Raw genomic sequence first — 21,331 nt, 5'->3', positions numbered from 1 at the left:
CATACGACGCCTATATTCTCCGTTAACGCAAACTGGTACATATATTTTACGAAGTATTTTTCTCTCAAACACTCCAAGAACTTACTCATCTGCTTTCGCAAGTACCCATGCTTCGGAGCCATATAACAGCACGGGTAGTATCAGTGTCTTGTGTAGTGTTGTTCGTCGAGAGGTGGCTTTGCTCCTCATCTGCCAATATCAAAGTCCAAAATAACATCAGTTAGCCAATATTATCCTTCGTTTCGTTTCAAAAATAATGTCGTTTGTTTAGGTTACAGCGGTGCTGATACAGCGGTAGATAAAGTTGCTGACTATCTCAAAGTTCTCAACTTTTTCCATTTTCTTTATCTAATCGAGTTTACAGGGCTTTGTGGGAGTTCATATCATCCACATTATCTGCATCTTCATTTACTGCATAGCATAGTACCTTGCATATGTCGCCAACATTAGGAGGCTTAGGTTAGATTGGAAGAGGATGAAGATGATTCCTAGATCCACAGGCTCCCGTACCTCTGCATATCAAATAGACTCTCCCAAAAACATCAATTCGATTAAATTTTCTAGTAATTTAATTTTTATATCCCACATGAAATTTTCTACGAATATAAAATAAAACAAAAAAGGATTGGGAGAACAACCTCATTTATTACCACACCTTGAATGGAACAATATATATAACAATTACATGAAACAGGAGAGTTAATACAAAAATAACGCATTAGAAGAAGTTTTTTTTTTTAATTTTTTAAATAACTAACAAAAGTAACTTGTAGCTTTTAGAAAATATGTATACTTATTTAACGATGCTACTACAATTGCCATAAAGTTAAATCAAGGATGCTGAACGATTTAACTTTAGAGTAATTATAGACACCTAACACACACACACACACCCAAGGACTCTTGATTATCAATGGAAGAAGTGAAAACTGATGTTTTGACGAAAAAGAAACTTATTTTAGGGAATGAATTAAAGGATTATGCATAAAAAACTAGTTATCTACATAATACTTTAATTTTACTCAGTGGCATTTATTGTAATTGTCTTTCCTTTTGGATCATCAAATCTGTCCATTGTATTGATGTCCATCATCCAGCAGACTCCGATGAAGGTAATTGTTAGTAAAAGGGCAACAATCAGGAGTCCGGATAAAATTCCTCCAGTAAAGAATCCAACGCAATGCCAAGGATCACCGAACACGAATTTATCGTTCGTAGTTGAACCGAATGGGGCTTGGAATTGGAAGGAGTTCCAATTTAAGGTGTATGTACTCATCTCCTCAGCCGTACCAACGCCATAGAGAGTCAAATTCCCGCAGAAATAGGAAAAGTCGGTTGGCGAATAAACATGATTGCTGCGGAAATTGATACCATTCCACATTACGTTATTCATAAAGAAATAGCCACCAGAAAGCGTTATATCGAACGTTAAAGGGGGATTAGATGTAAGTTTTACTGACAAAGCAGTTGCATTGGTAACAGTAACTTCCATTGATTGCGGTGTCAAAACCGTAGTCGTAGGTCCATTACTGTTGACTACAGAAAGACTGGTAAAGTACATCAACAATGTCGATCCATTCTGGAAAACCATAGGATTGCTTTCAACGGTATCTCGGCGCTCTCGTTTCAAAGCCTTGGACAATGCCGTGTGCGGTGCAGTTGTGTACATGAATATGGCTTTACCATTCATTTGTGAGGTAATATCTGCAATTACAGAATCTGAAAATGAAGAGAGTAGCAAAATTATTACACGTTTGCAAATTCGACATTAAATAGTAAATCATTTATTTATTTTTCTTTCTTTCCTCATTATTTTAAGGAATTCCTTTTTTTGTGACAATTTCTTGTATTTGCGTTAAGTAATTCGCTAAGAATTTTTTTATAAAAAGCTGTAACTTTCTTACAAAAAAAAAATCGTTGAAGTGAAAAGCAACCCTTGTTTGCTGATGAAGTTAGACGATTTATTTTTAATACGCATCTTATACAGATTTTTTATCTGTTTCTATTAAAAAAAAAAAATATTTTTTTTCTTAACCTCTTCGAAAGAAAAAAAACCTTTTTAATTTTTTTTTATTCGTAGATATTTATTTATATATAATACAAAAAGCCCCACGGCCAAATAACAGTTTTAAAAGGCAAGCAACCTGAATTTAAAAAAGGTACAAAATCAAATCTTAGTAAAAAAAATCTAAAGAAAAAATTTACAAAATTGGCTCCTCAGCCGCAATAAAGAACAAATATATATACATAAACATAATTGAAGTATAATAGCCATAAGAATTATTATTAGATCAATCGCCGCGGAAACAAAGAGGCCATGGGTTGTTTAAATGTGATGAACACCACATAGATCGGACCTCAATGTTGCAGTCTGTGTGGTGCTTACAGCAACCCCGTGATGGGAAGACGATTGGGATGTGTTGGAGGCAGGGATCTGGAGCGGGTACGTTTTTTCCGCTCCGCTCCACTCCCGCTTCGGCAAAAAATTTTTCCGCTCCTCTCCTTTACTTTTAAATTGACTATTTATTTTTAAATTTTCTTCTTAACTACACCGGGCCATATCCTTATAAAGCCCCCATATAAACCGATCTCCTGAATTGATTTTTTTGAGCCTCTAGAGGGAGCAATTCTTATCCGATTTGGCTGAAATTTTGCGAACTGACATTTTTATAAAGTATAGTCTCAGTCGGTCCTTAACCGTTTACAGCCCCCATAAAGAGCGATCTGCCGATTATATTTTTTGAGCCCCTCAAGCTCGCTTCTTATCCGATGTGGTTGAAATTTTGCTTAATTTCTCCTAACACCTCCAACTGCTGTATAATCCGATCTCCCGATTTTACTTCCTAAGCTTCTAGAGGGCGCAATTGTTATTTGATTTGACCGAGATTTTGAATAATGATTTCTCCTATAACCTCCAACATCCATGCCATACTATTCTGAATACGTTTCTAGTGCTCCTATATCAGATCATCCGACATTACTTCTTAAGCATATCCAAGTATGGGCCGATTTTGATCATATTCGGTTCAGGTACCGAGAAGTGTATATAAGTCACAGTCTAAGGCTATAGATCGATCCATATGGCAGCTACACCCAAATATGGCGATATGGGCCATACGCTGTTCGAATATCAGTTGGCCTAGTGCAACTCCATGTTCCAAATCAATATCAAAATATGGTTCGATCTCGACCAGATTTGGTTCGGACAACGGAAAACCTACTTCAACTCACTGTTTTTAATATCAGCAAAATAGAAAAATACGGCACTTTATGGGATAAAGACCCTTCATCGGTAGAACGGTCAATATGACAGCTATATCCAAATTTGGTCCGATCTGGACTATGTTCAGGTCAGACAACAAGAGGCCTAGTGACACCCACTGTTCAAAATATAAGTGAAATCGGGTAACAAATGAAGCCTTATGGATTTATGACCTTTAATTGGCAGATCGGTCTATATGGCAGCTAAATCTTAATATGGTTCGATGTGGACCAAACTCGTTGCGGATGTCGACAGGATGTCACTGTTCTAAATTTCAACAAAATCGTCTGATAAATGCACCCTTAAATCGGTAGGTTGGTCTATATGGCAGCTGTATCTAATTATGGGCCGATATAAACCATTTTCGTTTTTGTTTCTGCCTATAAAAAGAACTTGACAAATGCGATCAATGGTGGATGGTATACATGGTTCGGCCCTGCCGCACTTAGCACTTGTTTTAACTTTAGGACGAATCTTTTTATAATTGAACAAATCTCTCTTATATATTTTTAATGAAAATATACCTAATGTTAACTCTAACGATATCTCATGTTGGTTCAATAATTTAAAATTTTTGTTTTAATTCGCCAAAATAACAAATTCGTTAACCAAAAAATTGTATTTTAGAGATTTTTATTTGTTCGAAGAGATTGGATATCACTCGACTCCGGGTTAATAAAAAAATGGAGTTATCCCCCATATCTTGATTGTCGAAGGCGTGGTCGGATTTCGACAATTTTTAAAAGTGGTATTAAGACGAAAAATGTTTAACATATTTGGTATCTTCGAATCCGAGTTTCAAATTCGGCGAAAACGATCGTTTATTTCTATTGTCAAATTGTCGCAGGCAATAAAGTCAAATAATACCACGAAATGTAAAATAAGCCTTCGATTACAACTGCTGTCGATTTTCGTCTTCGACAACCGGTATAAGGCTGATGAATTTTGAAACGTTTGGAATGGATTCTGAGGATTTGGTGACGTATTTGTTCTTTATTGCGTGTCAATGGCAGAACGATGGGTAATGTGGATGTAGCAGCAGTTGCAATGAATACGTTGGGAATAATCAGAAAATTTAACATCGAGGACAAAATATGGTCAGATCGCAAAATCCAGAATATAATGAAACCTTTGAATCTCTTGCCAAAATTACCATGAAGGCAAACCGAACGGGATGCATATCAAAGAAACTTAAACAAAAAACTGTAAGAAGCTAAACTTAGAGATGGTGTCGTAAATCTTAAACCTACAATTGCAGTCGCGGACAATTGCTCACCCATAGGAGCTTGACGAGTATCGCCACCTCCACATATAGACATGTGGTTACAACAACTAATGGGAGTTTAAAACTCACAAATTTGAAACTGGTTGAATAAGCATAACGTACTTAGTGAATTTCAAGCTAGTTTTCGATCGGGCTACTCGACAGTAGACAATATTTATAACCTCGCATCAACCGTTCATATAACAATGTCAGAAAAACGAAACGTTTGTTCGTTTTTTATGGACTTTGCTGCAGCCTTTGATCGAATATTGAAAAGCTTAATGATGTATAAGTTGCATACAATAGGAATGTCCACGAAAATGGTGAATATGATACAGAAGATGTATCAAAATGCGAAATCTGTCGTATGGACCGGACGTAAATTATCCAACTATTTTAATACTTGTACAGGAGTAAAGCAAAGCTGTTTATTGTCACCGTCATTGTTCACATTGTATTTAAATGACCTTCATGTATCGCTGGAAGGTAGGACTGATGGTAGACCGATATAAATATTCTAGTCTTGTTATATGCAGACGACATAGCGATAGTGGCAGATGACTGCACATTATTGCAAAATATTACTTTTAAACTTGAAGAATACTGCATTCGGTGTTGTTGTTGTTGTTGTAGCAGTGTGTTGTACACCGAGATGGCAGCCCTTGCCGATGGATGATTCCATCGGGTCAATCCGGTACGTACAACCGGCTGCTATGGGATTGACTGCATTCGGTGGAATATGATGGTGAACTTAGAGAAATTTAAAATAATGGTATTCAAAAAAGGTGGCAGATTGTCCACACAGATATTTGGGTGTTAAATTAACGCCAACTATGACGTTTACAAAACATGTGGAAAACGAAAATATTTTGTCACAAAACTGCATAAATTCCACTTGGAAAGCTTTAAAAAATAAGCCACAATTTAATCTACTAGCCTAATGGGAGTTATTTCAAAGTGTATGTAGATCAACAAAATCATATTCTGCACAAGTATCGGGTTTTCCAGCTTTAAAGAGGTGGATAAACTTCAAAGATATTTTTTGAAGAGAGTTTTGATGCTTCCGAACTTTACCCCGAATTGTTTAGTATCTTTGGAGACATGCATTTAATAACCATTTTCATACGCTACAACTACATCTAGACTATGTATGCAAGACACTATTTCAAAATCAAACGTCAAGATTGGGTAGAAGTATTGCAAGTATTGCAAAATTATGGCCGCTCCGCTCCGAATCTCTGGCTAGCACACTTAAACCATGTAACTGAGGTACCGGTTTAAGCAAGCTGTGGTCTACATTCAGCCACTCCCGAACCTCAGAAAAAGGATGAAAGGACCTCCGTCACCTTTGGCGACATAACTGCAACTAGTTTGAAGAGATGCGCCAGTTAGTTTTACTATCAATTCATTTAGCAACCCTAGGTTGACAAGGCCAGGAGGAGAGCCATTCGACTTATCTGTGGTCTCCGATCCAATGGACAGGCATCAAAATTTACCGTGCACGAAGTTACGTGGCGCCAAATCTCTACACTGATGGTGAAGAATCTGGAACTAGCTGGAGTCGAGTACCTTTGAATACTCTAATGATAATCGATGTATGGAAGGTGGGCAGAGTGATCCCGCTACTGAAGCCTGGAAAGGATTCGAGCAAGAGGGAGTCGTACAAACCGATCAACAATAGCCAAGACGCTTGAGGGACTACTCCTCCCGAGCCTAGTTGGAGAATTTCCATTCGCCGAGCAACAGCATGGATTTCGAAGATTGCATAGCACAACAACCGCTTCGCATGCCATCACCGCACACATTTGCAGTGGCTTCAAGCAGCAAGTCCTCGTTGCACTGGACCAAACTCTTTGAGGACATCGCCAATACGTCGCTCCAGCCAGACCTGAAACGCTGGATCGCGTATTGTCTGTGGTCGCCAGTCATTTGTGAAACTTAAGGATAAGAAATCGAAACACTGTAGAGTGATATAGGGAGTTCCCCAAGGCGTGGTGATATCTCCGGCACTGTTTAACCTCTACCCATCCTCCATTTCACGCCCTCCATGCGGCATAGAGATCGTATCATATGCGGACGGTTGTACGATCATGGGATCAATCATCCCAGGCAATGTGATAAGACGGTCCTCGTTGCACTGGACCTATCGACGACATTCTACGCGGTCAGCCATGCCAAACTATCTTAGAACATCGCTAACACGACCCTCCAGCCGGGCCTAGAAATTGGGTTGCGAATTATCTGTGTGGTCGCTAGTCATTTGTGGAACTTACGCATAAGAAGGCGAAACACCGTAGAGTGAAACGGAGAGTTCGCCAGGGCGGCGAGAAATCTCCGGCACTCTTTTACGTCTACCTTTTCTATATTCCACCCTATAAAGCCGGCATTCAGGTCGTTTCATATTCAAGGAATCAGGCCCCCACACATTGATGACATCCGCGATAGGTTACACATCTACCTCAACGAACTACCCTCTTATGTTTTTGAAAGAAATTTGAAAATATTTGTCACCAAATCTTCAGCCACATTGTTCACTACAATCCCAAGGCGGCCGGTTGTACGTACCGGATTGACCCGATGGAGTCCTTCATCGACAAGGGCTGCCGCCTCAGTGTACAACACACTGCTACAACAAAAACAATGAGCTAAATGTGAAAGTCGATGGAGTAACAATTTCGACCACCAAGTGTCCCAAACTACTTGGTGTCTCATTTGACAGCTCTAACATATTCACCTCACATGCCTTTGCAATTTGCGATAAGGTCAGAAGTAGAAAAAAGGTCCTCAAGTCACTTATCAGCAGCAGTTGTGGTGCTGACAAAGAAACCTTGTTGACTGCCGTTCTTCGAACTGCGACGGACAGTCTTCTCAGTTCTCAAGTCGATTATGAAATGGGACCACATGACACATCTCAACTGTTTAACTGCCCAGCCAGAAACACTCGACTCAGACCCAGATCTCTCTGGACGCACCACACCTTAGTCGCAGAGTTCCTAGATCTAGATATTCCACAGAATCAAACACAACACATTTCTACAACAACAACAATAATAATAAGGGTTTATGCACATTAATCTAATAAACACTAAAAGACAAATTTACGTTTGTATTATGTTTTTGGGAAAAAACTTTAGATGCCCTTTGCAAATATTAACAATCACAGTTAATATTATCGCAATGTTATATATGTTTGAGTTCATATAATCGCGATCCCGATGGCAGTTCACTTGTTCGAAAATGAGCGTATTTTATACAGACATAAGAACAAGCACCGTCAGAACCAGTGCAAAATGTAAGTTTATATACTTCACTGGTTGTTAGAGCAATATTAGTATTCTCCGCCTCTTATGGTGAAGGGTATAAAAATAACAAATTTGGTGAACATACCGTGTAATTCCAAACAAACAGCACGATCTTCATTTTTGTCTAATTCATCAAATGTAACGAAAATTATATTGGCATTTCCAGTGTCCAAAGCGTTTCTTAGATTTCCAGTGGAATCCACAGAATTGTATTCATGCTCGCCTAGGGAGCGTATTGCTTCGACTGGGTTTTCAACGGATGCGTAGAAGTTTTTCTCCGGCACATCTTGCAAACGCGCAAAGCAAGACTTAGAAGTTACGCTATTGGTGCATGTAAAATCCTTATTGGTCAACTAAAAACAAAAACGTATACATTACTCATTTGAGGAAATCCAAAAAAAATTATAAGACCTACGCCATTTTCCAAAAACACGACCAGCGTTTTTCCATTCTTTTGTGATTCGATAATGTTTGCAAACTCCGATTGAGGGATTGTTCCCAAGGAAGGTTTTGCCACACTATTTAGAGTATAAAAAATTGAGATTTATTTCGTACGATCACGTTTTTATATGACTTTACCTGTTAACACCCCATAGAAAAACTGGAGATTGTTCGGCTAAGGCCAAGCTGAGGACGCACAAGAGGGCAATTAAAGACTTCATATCGTTTTTATAGCTTTCCTTTTCGCCAAGATAGTCCAATTTCCCAAAATAAAAACTATTTGAGAATAAATGAACAGAGAACTTACAATATGGAAAAGAAAGGTATTAAAATCCCAATTTTAAAACCCAAATCTAAGTTCTATTCCATAAGAAAAAACGACGTCGATCTGTACTGTCAAACAATGAAAATTTTCCCCTTCATTCATATGATGATCATATGAAGTCATGTGATGTCAAAAATACGTTGCCACAGTTAGGTATTGTGAGATAGTACTTCAGAGATACGTGACAGCTCTCACAGAGTTGTATAGTATATGAGAAACCAACGCCAACAAAAACCGTTACAAAGAAATGCATTTTTTCAAATAATTGGTTTTATTAAATCAACTTCTTTTTTCTTAATTCTTATTTCAACTTAATTCTTATTTTTCATAGATTATATCGCTAACGTATTACTGTAACTTTCGCAACTGAAGGCTTGGAAATTCTTACCAATTGAATTGACAAAGAGAAATTTATTGGCAGCAAAAATAGTAAACACAACATAACTATTCAAGCAGTTGGAAGCATTACTTGGCGAATTCAAGGCATCCATAATTCTACTGCAGTATAAATCAATTTTGACTGTTTTTAAATTGTGCTCAATAAACCCAGCACTGAATAATGTCATAAAAATATTTAATTTTTCAAAAAAAAATTACAGTATTCACCAAAAGCAGGTTAGGTCAATTGCGAAAACATAAAGTGGATAGGATTAAGGATGTCAAATGAGCCGATTGAAAATGTCATTTGAAAATTTTTTGCATACTTTTTTTCGATTCGATGTCGATGTAGAAATCCGGAAGAGAAAATGGACTTGGTTGGGTCATATGCTACGCCGACTGCGCGATATAGCGAGAAATGTCCTACACTCGAATCCGCAAGGACAGCAAAGGTCGGGACGTCCGAGAAACACATGCATCCGCTGTATGAAAAAAAGAGTTGGAATTAACGCATATGTCTTGCAATCAAGTCAAGGCTTTGACCAATGATAGAGTTCGGAGCCCACTGTAGCGCAGAGGTTAGCATTTCCGCCTATGACGCTAAAAGCCTGGATTCAAATCCTGGCAAGAACATCAGAAAAAGTTATCAGCGATGGTTTTCCCCTCCGAGGAATAATGTTACCAAGCGTAAGCAACGCAGAGCTAGAATTAATGTTGTTGGTAAAAATGACAATTTGAAATTTGATGTTATTGCTACGAAGAAATTGGTTCACTTTCTTCATTCAAAAACACTGCTACGGAAGATCGTATTATTGCTTATGGGTTGGTACCAATACATATATTCATTTCCAGGTAGTGGCAGTTGCCCAATAACTAAATATTGAGTGCACTATCTGTCAAAATCAGTGAATAATGCAACTCTAAGTTTTTAAGCAGCTGATAAATTGATTGGTGCCATATTACTTTTTATATGTAAACAGCGACATTTTGGCCAAAGAAACCCAAAAAATAAAATGTGGTAACAATGCCAAACCACTGAAAGCACGATTTTGGGAAATTTTTCACAAAAAAACGTAGTACCAACCTTTAAGCTAAAAAAAAATGAAATAAAGAAATGCCTTTTTCGCTATTGGCTTAAATGGAGCACTTACAAACAATTAATCCTAGAATGTAAGATTGAGTTAGTATACAAAATTTCATGTCATTATGTTTAGAAAAATTGTGACATTTTGTTAAAGTTTTTCGCCACAATTCCGAAAGCTGAACGGAATATTCTGCTTATGTTTGTTAACATTTGAATATGGATGACAGTCATGTAGCTTGCTTTAAATTAGTAGAAAAATATTCTTATATTTCAGACTTGAAGTTGTGAAGTGAACTCTAAATTGGGTATTTTTCCAATGTTTTATGACGAGTTACTTAAATCTCAGTTTTGGACTGCCAATGTTAGAGTGCGCCCCTTTAAGGTTTTTCAGAAATTAAATGCACGCTTTTTGCTGACTTTTAAGTGTTTTTTGCTATACTATTCTTTGAATAGAAGCATTAAACAATGGTCTAAAGCCGGCCAATATCCTGCAATGGAATTTCAATAGGAATTTAATTTTCATAATAAGTGTTTGTATAAGCAATATATCATGGGAATTAGTGATTCTATTAAAAATAATCACAAGTCACTCTGGACGTTTATAAAATCAAGACGTAATTGGTCATCGTGTCCTGATTCTATGGGTTTCCATAACAAATGTTCCAATTCGTTAGTTAAATCTGTTGACTTATTTAGAGTTTTTTTTTGTCAGATTATGAGCGGGAATTAGCATTGATCAGAAAGCATTTGGTAGGATATTTTTATCTCTGAGGTGGATATAGGTGATTGCACCTATAAGCTTTCCAATTCATTGAAAAATTACTTGGTTGGAGTTTCTGCATTACACACAAATTGCTGCTCCTTCTTATTGTTTCCACTAAGTATAATTTTCAACAAATCTTTACAGTTACACTAATCCACACGAAATAATTATTTCAATTGTAGATACACTATACATTTTCATAATAAAGTTGTGTTTTTATTCATTTAATTATTTATTGAACACTAGTCTTGTTTTTTGTATATTAATATTTTCATATATACACATTACGAACATGTATTTCATATATATTAGAAATTCAAATAAAAACATTCACACTTTAAGTTCTCAGTTAATACAATTTGGAGAAATTCCCAATTGTATTAAATCAGCAAAGAGGAAAGCACCATATTAATTTTCATAGAAGTTCCGTTACGCAATATCCACAATAATTTATTGATGCAAACCTGTTGAAAAGAAATATAAGTGTTAAGTATAGATACATGGTTCTATTTTTAGTCCAATACTTACCAAAAAAGTTTGCGTCAAGCTTAAGTTATTAGTATAAATCCTTTGTGAAAACATTTCGGCGAAATCGGATTATAAATGCTACTTTTATGGGGCCAAAACCTTAAATCGAGAGATCGGTCTATATGGCAGCTATATCCAAATCTGGACCAAATTGCAGAAAGATGTCGAGTGGCCTAACACAACTCACCGTCCCACTGTTCAGCAAAATAAGATAACAAATATGCCTTAGACCTTTAATCAGCGGAACGGTCTATATGGGGGCTATATCAATATATAGTGCGACATAGCCCATCTTCGAACTTAATCTGAAGACTGTAGCGTGATTTCAATAGACAGACGGACGGACATGACTAGATCGTCTTAGATTTTTACGGTAACCAAGAATATATATTCTTTGTAGGTTCGAAAATGGATATTTCGATCGTTGAAAACGGAATGACAAAATGAATATACCCCCATCCATCGGTAGTGGATGTAAATTAACAGAATAAATGTTTGCTTTTTATTTAATTCTAATGCTTACCAAAATGTCAGGACGAGTCGAGCTCTAATGCTGTATGTTGTCTTCTTAGCAATAGGGATGACAACCAATTTCTGCAAAATCGCTGCAGTTGATGCATATTAATTTTCTTCCTATAATTTTATTTAAAGTAGAAAAAGAAAAACATTATATCCACAGTAACAAGAGATGGAATTCACAAAGCATCTTTGTTTGCTCCAGCAATATCATTTTTCATGTTCGCGCAAGCATTTGCACTAACAAAGCGGTGATTATTTCATAATTGTTTACATTTTTTATGCAATGGTAGAAACTGATTTTTTTATTAAATACTAATAATTAGTTGAGCTTAAACTTGAATCGGACTGCACTCATTGATATGTGAGAAGTTTGCCCCTGTTCCTCAGTGGAATGTTCATGGCCATAATTTGGATTTGCATTTGCAATATTTAGTTTCATATCACATGTTTTCACTTTTTCGTTTTTGCTTATTGGCGTCCACGACTTTGTTCGCAGAATTCGTACATCGCACTGAGCGTAGCTTGTGTACGACACAGTATTCGGGATTTTGTTTGCGTATTTTTCAGCTGTTGCCTGTTTTGTTAGTGCATACAAAAGGCCGTTTTGTCGTTTCGGCATACGTGAAATGCATTTTGCTCTGGATGGCGCAAGATATTCAACGGCATATGCATTTTTTTTGTTATTACCTCAGGTTAGTTGCTACTTACAGCATTGTATGGAAGATTGTTCCGTAGACAGAAAAAATTTTAAAGGCTGATTTTGCTTTCTAAATAAGATTTTGTGGCACCTTAGCAACCTTAAAGGTTTCTAAGAGCATATTATTTTGGGTTTCTAAGATGCATCTATATCCTATAAAAAAGTCACAAACGTGTTTGTATTATGATATTCTAAGTTTTTAATTGAATGATGATTGCACGACTGACAAACAACTTGTTTAAACGCACCTTTATAATTGCATTAAAGCTAGGTTTGTATTAGTGAGAAGTTAATGGATTTAATCATCTCTGATAAAACATCTATCAACCTAAGTTTAAAACTTATATTTAAATTAATTTTATGCAATACTACTCAAATTTGGAAATTTGTAAACTATTTTGAATGAATATTTATTCAATTTGAAGAATATAGGTTTGTAGTATATGTTGAACTCAAAATAACAACGTGTTTATATTGGTAAATAAAAACGTTGTTTGCTGTAGGAATATTTAACTTGTTGAAAGAAAATTGGTTAAGTAAAATGACTAACCAAACCCAAGTTTATGAACTATTTGCCACTAATTTCAAATCGGTAAAACTTACTAAAATTCATGCAATTTCCTTGTTTTAATAAAAATTTAACCCAATTAGATTAAAATTGGCTAACTAATTTCAATTCAACAAAGTTTTTTACCTTATTTTATGGACACCATTTTTCTGAGTGTAACGACATTTAATATATGCCGATGACTTAAAGATTGTTAAAGTGGTTCGATCAATGAAGGATGCATAACTAATGCACGAGAATATTGATAGATTTGCTTTGTGGTCAATAATGAGTAGATTGTCAATTAATATACTGAAATGTTTTCAGATGACTTATCATCGGTGTCGAAATACCGTAATTTCACAATTAAGGCTTTTAACTCATGATCTAGAAAGGCTCTGTGAAATTAACGATAGACAGAAGGTATTCACAGTTTTCGAAATCTGTTATTGTTGCTGATTTTGAAGCCATATTTGTATCGCTATCTCGATTCTCGTCTAACTCGTTCCGGTCATCGATCGCCATTGGTTATTAAAAGACGCCAACAGGCACTCAGTATTTAAGCAAGAGCGGTTTCCGCTCGGCCTCTCACTGAGGCTCTCCCTTCGATACCGCTGATTGTTGATTGACGACTTTGTAATGCCAAGAAAATTGGAGCTCAGAGTTTCAACTGATACGGTGCTAATAATCATCCCGTGCCCGGTCTAAATCAGTATTGCATATGGCGGCCCTCAAGGAGGTGGGCTCCTATTTCAGTGAGGTCGAAGTGACTGGCGGAATGTGTGAAATTACTGAATAGACCCCAGTTTCACGTCATAGTGCTAACATGGATTAGCCGATACGCAGTTTTCTAAACATAAACTTTTGGGTTTGAACTTTCTTCAAACTTCAAATTTTATCAGCTGACACGAAAACGGAACTTTTGTTTTTACTGAATTCTACTTACCGGTTACGGTCGACAGACCTTCGGTAATCGTTTGCATGTGTTTTCATAGAGCAAAACAAAACTGTTGACAGGTTTTCCTACATTTACGGTATGTTTACGAGAGTAGAACCAGCCCTTTATTAATACAAAAAGTTACAGAACATATGTATGTAACACACACATCGTGTGATAGCTGATTGACCAATGTATTTCGATATTTTTTTATTAAATTCAAAAACTGATTATGGAATTTCATTGGTTTCAGTTTTAAATTTTATGTTCAAAAAAATTTGATTTTGCATTTAGAACTCAATTGAAGCGGATGCTTCGAGTTCGGTGCATAGTCATCGTATTTCATCCCGTGCAATTATAACTGTACTCCGTCGTTTATTCTGTGTATAAATACACACGTGTTAAATTAACAGTTGGTGCGGATTATGGAGGAATACTCTGCAGTGATAAAAAAACACAATTCAATGTCAAAAAAAAAATTACAATGTGTGGATACGCGTAACTGGCAAATAAATGATCAAAAATTAAAGCAATAGTCCTTAGAAAATTTGTTCTCCACAAAAAGTTATGGTGGTGAATATTTTCTCTGCAATCACAGGGGGTGGATTGTGTCACAGGAAGTTCTTTTTAAACTCAACCTATGTGTGTACGTTGAGTTTTTGACTTAGTATACATTGCAAAGAAGGCAAGTCGCGGTGGTCCTTTATTTATTAACATACACAGATATATAAAAACTTACATTCTTTTGTCATCACTTAAGGTTAAGGAGATTGGATAAAATATGAATTTGAGAAGGAAATCAAAATCTTGTTTAAGAAGGAGACACACATTGAAATTATTAGTAGTAACACTCCTCTTGTTTGTTGCGACATACCATTTATACCGGATCCAAGTAGATGTGTATTTAGATTCTAATATATCCGTATAATAACGTGTATTTTTTCAGTTAACTGACTCTGGAAATATAATGGCATCATGTCAGTCGATTGATGTGGTATACACTTGGGTTAATGGTTCGGATCCTGCGTTTGTCCACTCTATAAGCCAATTCGATAGCAACTATGACTCCACGAGGTTTGATGACAAAAACGAATTGAAATACTCTCTAAGGTCGCTGGAAAAATATGCTCCCTGGATAAGACACATTTATATTATTACAAATGGCCAAATTCCCAAGTGGTTAGATCTGTCTAACAAACGCATAACAATTGTTCCCCACGAGTTTCTGGTAACTAAACTGGAGTTGCTGCCGGTTTTTTCAAGTGCTGCTATCGAAACTTTCATTCATCGAATACCTAATTTGTCGCCGAGATTCCTTTATTTAAATGATGATATTTTTCTGGGTTCAGATTTATATCCCGAGGATTTGTACACTAATTCAGAGGGAGTACGAGTATATCAAGCATGGCTTGCTCCGGATTGCGCTCTAGATTGTCCGTGGACATATATAGGAGACCATACATGTGACCAACATTGTAATATAAAACAATGTCAGTTTGATGGTGGAGATTGTAAAAATGAAAACAATACCCGCACACATAAGAAACAAAGCAAACCAGAACATACTTTTACCAAAATGACCATGCAAAATCTTAAACTAAATGCCAAGAAATACACATTTCCTTTGTCAAGGAAAAACAAGTTTACAAGTTTTCGAGATATTATAACAACAAACAAACATATTATGAACAAGACTGAAATGAAAACTGTTGTCGAAAACTTCAACAAACAGCTCCAATATAAGGAGCTTGCCACAGAAGTAGGGGCAGTCAGTGATGCATTAACGATTTCAAATACACCTGCAATTAGAAATGTGGCTCCGTCATCCGACATATTTTCCCAGTCCCTTATCTACACCAATATGTTGTTAAACCGTCGATATGGATTTAAGGCGCGTCATGTCATAGGCCATGTTGGGTTTTTACTAGAAAAATCTATCATCGAACATATACAAAAAGAATTCTACGAGGAAATTTTGACTACAGCAAAACATCGTTTTCGAGCTTCAGATGATTTGCAATTTTCTTTTCTTTATTATAATTTTCTTATGGAAGAAACTTATACCTTAAGCGTTGATCACATATTCAACGAGATAGATACGGACCACTCCCTAACATGGTCCGACCGCGAAGTAAGAACGTTTTTGGCAAGAATTTTCCCCTTACCTTTGGATTGGTCTGCCGTTAGATTCTTCGAAGAAGTCATACAAAATTGTACTTTAAATGCGGTGCATATGAGAGCTGACGATACTCAATACAGTACCGTAATATATGAGCGTTACGAAGACTCGCACTTGGTGAGACTATTGTTAAATTTTATGTTGAATGTCCCCCATCAGTTATAGTTCCTCCAGCCCACAGTAACACGGGACCTAGTTAAAAATTGCCCTCCCCTCGTTGAAGCACTAGAATCCCACTTTGCCATACGCAATAAATACAAGTTCAAAATACATTCGAAGCGAAACTTGCATAGCAGCTTTATGATGTTAACATCGAATGTGACAGATGTTGTTGAAGCCTTAGACAGAATACGCAGATCTCCAAGGTAAGAGTATTGTAGCAATATTGTTTTAGATTTTTTATTTAAAATTTTTTCTCCTTAAACTAAGTGGTTCCTGGTAAAACTAAAAATCCTTATAAGAGGATCTAAGTAACAAGCAGTTGCTGCTACTCCGAAGCTTTCAGCAGAGCTTATGAGAGCGATGAACGCCAAAAAGGTCGGGCTTAAAGTTCCAGCAACTATGTGCTATTCATAGTTATCCCGTGCTGGGTATCCACAACGTAAACATTTCAACCTTCCTTACGGTGCGGGAGTTTGGAAAGTTTCGAACGTTAAACCTAAAGGTGGGACTTTAGTCGCTTTAAGCGATATTTTTTCCTGATTACTTTTTTTAGATAATAGATTTTGAAGCAAAAAAACTTGCTGATTTCATTCAGTAGGACATTCCCTCATTACTTATAAAAAAAATTCATTAAATTATAATGTTATCATACTAGCTTTTGAATTTAGAATTGGTCTGAAGTGGACGATTCGGGATTCGGTGCTTAGTCATCGTTATACTCAGTATAGTTATAACTGTACATTGTTTTTAATTCTGTAATTTTGTTACACGTGTTTTAATTTACAGTTGGTGGGATACCAACTTCGGTAGTACCACCTGGCATATAGAGTCGTACTCCGCCATTTCAATCAAAGTCCAAAAGAAAGGTGAACGTATGTACTAAAAGCCTACAAATGTTACCCTTTTCTCGGTTTATGCCATCTGCCGAAAACAAATAATACATTAATCCAATCATCAATGCAACATCATGCCATGACGACTGAGATAGGCTGCAATCAAAACAACCCCCATTAGTTTATATCGCAGCAACATACGCAGTGGCATGTGTGCAATACATTTCACCGTAGTATTAATTTTGAAAATATTTGAGAAAATGATTGAAAGGAGAAATGGAAGCACATTTGTTTACCTGTTATAAAGGGTGATTTTTTTGAGGTTATGATTTTCATGCATTAGTATTTGACAGATCACGTGGGATTTCAGACATGGTGTCAAAGAGAAAGATGCTCAGTATGCTTTGACATTTCATCATGAATAGACTTACTAACGAGCAACGCTTGCAAATCATTGAATTTTATTACCAAAATCAGTGTTCGGTTTGAAATGTGTTCAAATTTTGTTCAGCGATGAGGCTCATTTCTGGTTGAATGGCAACGTAAATAAGCAAAATTGCCGCATTTGGAGTGAAGAGCAACCAGAAGCCGTTCAAGAACTGCCCATGCATCCCGAAAAATGCACTGTTTGGTGTGGTTTGTACGCTGGTGGAATCATTGGACCGTATTTTTTCAAAGATGCTGTTGGACGCAACGTTATGATGAATGAACACATTTCGAACCGAACACTGATTTTGGTAATAAAATTCAATGATTTGCAAGCGTTGCTCGTTAGTAAGTCTATTCATGATGAAATGTCAAAGCATACTGAGCATCTTTCTCCTTGACACCATGTCTGAAATCCCACGTGATCTGTCAAATACTAATGCATGAAAATCCTAACCTCAAAAAAATCACCCTTTAGGATGGCGTCAAACAGATATTTGAGAAAATGGGTAAAGGCACCATAAAACCTTCATGCTTATTTTGTAATTAAGGATTTTCTGGTACCGCAAATAGCTGTGTAGTTAAAAAACAATTACAGATTATGTTCCTTGTCCAGCTTCACAGGTGAGTCATCTTGTTCCCGTCCATAGGACCGATCGTCATAGGCAGACATGAAACCTCTGTGCTACGGTGGCCTACGTTCCTGCGGGTATTGATTATTTAAAGGACCCAATAACTCGCCTTGTCATATAAATCATCATAGTCATTCAGTAAGCAAGAGACGGTGCAACACAAACTCCCACCGAGGCTCTCCATTCGATATCGCTGATTGTCCGCGATTGCATTGTGGCTACTCCGTATGGAACATTCCACTATCCGCAAGCTGTGGACGCGCCCGGTAGCTCTCGACTGAACTTCTTGTGACTAAGAAAAACACCACTCAAATTGAAGCTCAAAGTTCCAGCCTGTCTGGTGCTTATAGTTATCCCGTGCCGAGATATTGACATAGAATGTGTGAAAGTTTTTCATCTACTGCAACTAACCATATTTTTAAAAGGCAGTACTTTTTTCGAAGTTATCCAATTGATTTGTATACAATTGATTTGAAATAAAAAAAATATAAGATCTTGGATTTTTTGTATAAATCGAGCCTCCTACTTTGCAATATAAGTCATTTTTAATACTTTGAGTGAAACTTCTTTTTTAATAAAATATTCTTTATTGAATGAGAATGAGAATTTTTGTCGTACAAACGATTCGCTGACTCATTACAATCATCAATAACTATCGGCGGTGTGGATATTGAGCAGTCTGACGCTCTTGATTTTATGGGCATTTGATGCCTTTTGCTCAAACCATATTTTCGAAGTGCCCTACTTAAGAGGTACAATATGTAATTCACTTCTTCTGATCTTCTAATACCTATACTCCTACAGCAGAGCGAAAATGGAATATAACTCAATTTTATAAGCAGGAGGTTCCAGGGCATCTTTGGAGCTACTGGACTGTGGGAAAACGACAGTGAATATGCTGATTGGGGACAGTAGTGTATCCGACGCTATTTTTTTTCACTTGAACAACATGAATACAAATTTCCGATTCGATATATACTACAATATTTAGAGTAGATATCAATTAAAATTTCTCACTAATATTTGGAAGCAAAAACTAAATGCTTAACATTTGATATGGAATAGAAATACTGTATTTAGAATCAGTTTGAATTTTTCTCTTTTTCGCTGATTGTTTCTACAATTATTTTTTCCCTTTTATTTTCAGAAAATTTAATTGCATTAATGATAATATGGATCCCCGCCACGAGGATAATAAGTTGATACGGCACTTATTAGATGATTTCTACCTCTCTTTGTTTCCTCATAGAAGCCAATTTGAATTACATCCTCAATATCGGAACAAATTTGAAAACTGGAGCGATTATATGAAGTGGCGTAGGCGCCGGCGAGTCCTTATAATTTGTATATATGGTTCATTTATTATTATGTTAGCCTATTTAATAAGATCAGTTTTCATCTATAAAGCCAAACTAGTTAGATTCTGTATGCAGAGATTTAAATTTTAAAATTTACACCGTCCAATGAAACAAATCAAATTTGAACAAAGAGCACGTTAGGGTTTTTTATTGTTATTGTGTGCATTTTTTGCACTGGACACAGTATGCTTAGATTTCTTCTTCTTCATGTCTTGAGTAGCCCGACTGAAAGAAAATGTTTCATGATATTAATGATTTTGTCATAACATTTATGGAAAAAATGTTAAATTTCATCCCAATGAAACACGTTTAATAAACCTCAAATCAATGAAAGATCTCAGAATATTTATGAAAATCAAACATTCATAACATTTATGAAAATTTTTCATAACATTTAAGAAAAAATGTCATAAAATTTATAATAATAGTAGTGTGAGGCAGTCATTGCGGCTATGAGATTTTAGGCGATGGGAGAATGGATTGAGTATGGGAGCAGCTCATTTCATCACGGTGTAATCGAGGCGACGGTAGGAAAACTGGAAGGAAGAAAAGAGGTTTCCGATCGGATACCTGAGACAACACTTGAGGTTGAGTGCGAAGCACTGCTGCCAGCGGCACAGTCTTGGATTGTCAGAACGCTAGTATTGCCATCTGGAAGATCGTGTTACACGGATAGATCAAAGCTAGAGGACAGAGTGGGTCTGAGAACCCAGGGACTGAGGTCTGTTTTATACTGCCTGACCATAATATGGTCCTGCAGGTGAAGATCCGGGCAATCACGCAATGCGTGATCTTCATGATCTTCATCTTTACGCACAGTAAAATGGACATAAGGGCAATAACAACCAGGGCGGTAAGGTCACGAACAGTCTTGCAGTGTAAAAAGGAGATTAACGCCTTCTCTGAGGATGGCACAATCCGCATCGTTTGGTTGCCGTGCCATAACGGAGTAAGGGGGAATGAAAGGTCAGACGATTTGGCAGTGAAGGCCTGAGAACTGCCGTCGATAAACCTGGTTAACCCGAAGCCTTTCGGGTCGACCCAGCGACGAACGCGCATGTAACACTGTGGAACAATGAAACAGTCGGTAGTACGGCGAAAATCCTATGGGGTGATCCGGATCATGAGAGGACGAGATTATTACTAAAACGAAGTAAGAAGGAGGTCAGTACAGCTTTTGATATCATAAAGGGACACATAGGACTACGAGCTCACTTATGCAAAGTGCGACAAGTGATAGCATGTGGGGAAGATGATGGGACGTTGGGGCATTTCCTATGCCATTGCCCGTCTTTCGCAGCTAAAAGATAACGGTACTTAGGTGAGGACACAATACCAGACATGAATCAACTTAGGGAAGTGAAAAACAATTTAGGATTTTGTAAGTAGCACGGAATTTCTAACTTAAAATGAGAATTGGCCGTGGAGAAATGGGAGGTTTTCCACAGGGAGGAGAAGGAGGAAGGAACTATTCTTGTGGTGGGCATTGATCATGTCTTCGTGACAAGTTTAGCTAAGACTAAAGGCATGGCATACTACAGGGCCATGGACGCCTTTTTCAAGATTGGGAAGACAAGGATAGGCAAATATCCTCATATTGAGCCATTAGGCGGTGCAGTGGCGGGACACTCAATAACGCGTAACGGATAGGGGGCCGACGACGAGATTAACACCGACTCTATCAATATTGGGAA

At 36.9% G+C, this 21,331-nt stretch overlaps 2 protein-coding genes across 6 annotated transcripts; one reads left to right on the top strand and one right to left on the bottom strand.

The window, feature by feature from the left end:
* Positions 1–625: 625 nt before the first annotated feature.
* Positions 626–8,690, bottom strand: LOC106092259 (V-type proton ATPase subunit S1). Its single transcript, XM_013259062.2, has 4 exons — positions 8,408–8,690; positions 8,244–8,346; positions 7,914–8,181; positions 626–1,719 (listed from the first exon to the last, which is right to left on the bottom strand). The coding sequence occupies exons 1-4, from the start codon at positions 8,488–8,490 to the stop codon at positions 1,019–1,021; spliced, it is 1,155 nt and encodes a 384-aa protein (XP_013114516.1). The 5' UTR covers positions 8,491–8,690; the 3' UTR covers positions 626–1,018.
* Positions 8,691–13,901: 5,211 nt separating this feature from the next.
* On the top strand, positions 13,902–19,772 carry LOC106092261 (N-acetylglucosamine-1-phosphotransferase subunits alpha/beta). Of its 5 annotated transcripts, none has more exons than XR_009398444.1 (7): positions 13,902–14,732; positions 14,808–14,939; positions 14,994–16,343; positions 16,401–16,591; positions 18,264–19,031; positions 19,087–19,190; positions 19,427–19,505. XR_009398444.1 is itself a non-coding variant. In XM_013259064.2 (5 exons), exons 2-5 carry the CDS (start codon positions 14,829–14,831, stop codon positions 19,725–19,727), a joined length of 1,953 nt encoding a protein of 650 aa, XP_013114518.2. In that variant the 5' UTR covers positions 13,903–14,732; positions 14,808–14,828; the 3' UTR covers positions 19,728–19,772. The 5 variants fall into 5 exon arrangements, 2 of the variants coding, with proteins under 2 accessions (XP_013114518.2, XP_059225525.1); XR_009398443.1 differs by having other exon boundaries at positions 19,084–19,190; XR_009398445.1 differs by lacking the exons at positions 18,264–19,031; positions 19,087–19,190 and adding an exon at positions 16,656–16,890 and having other exon boundaries at positions 19,427–19,513.
* The last annotated feature ends 1,559 nt before the right edge of the window (positions 19,773–21,331 follow it).

This window comes from Stomoxys calcitrans, chromosome 5, assembly GCF_963082655.1.
Source record: "Stomoxys calcitrans chromosome 5, idStoCalc2.1, whole genome shotgun sequence".
Taxonomy (NCBI): Eukaryota; Metazoa; Arthropoda; class Insecta; order Diptera; family Muscidae; genus Stomoxys; species Stomoxys calcitrans.
The sequence above is the reverse complement of the archived record's forward strand: the minus strand, read 5'-3'. Positions and strand labels throughout refer to the sequence as shown.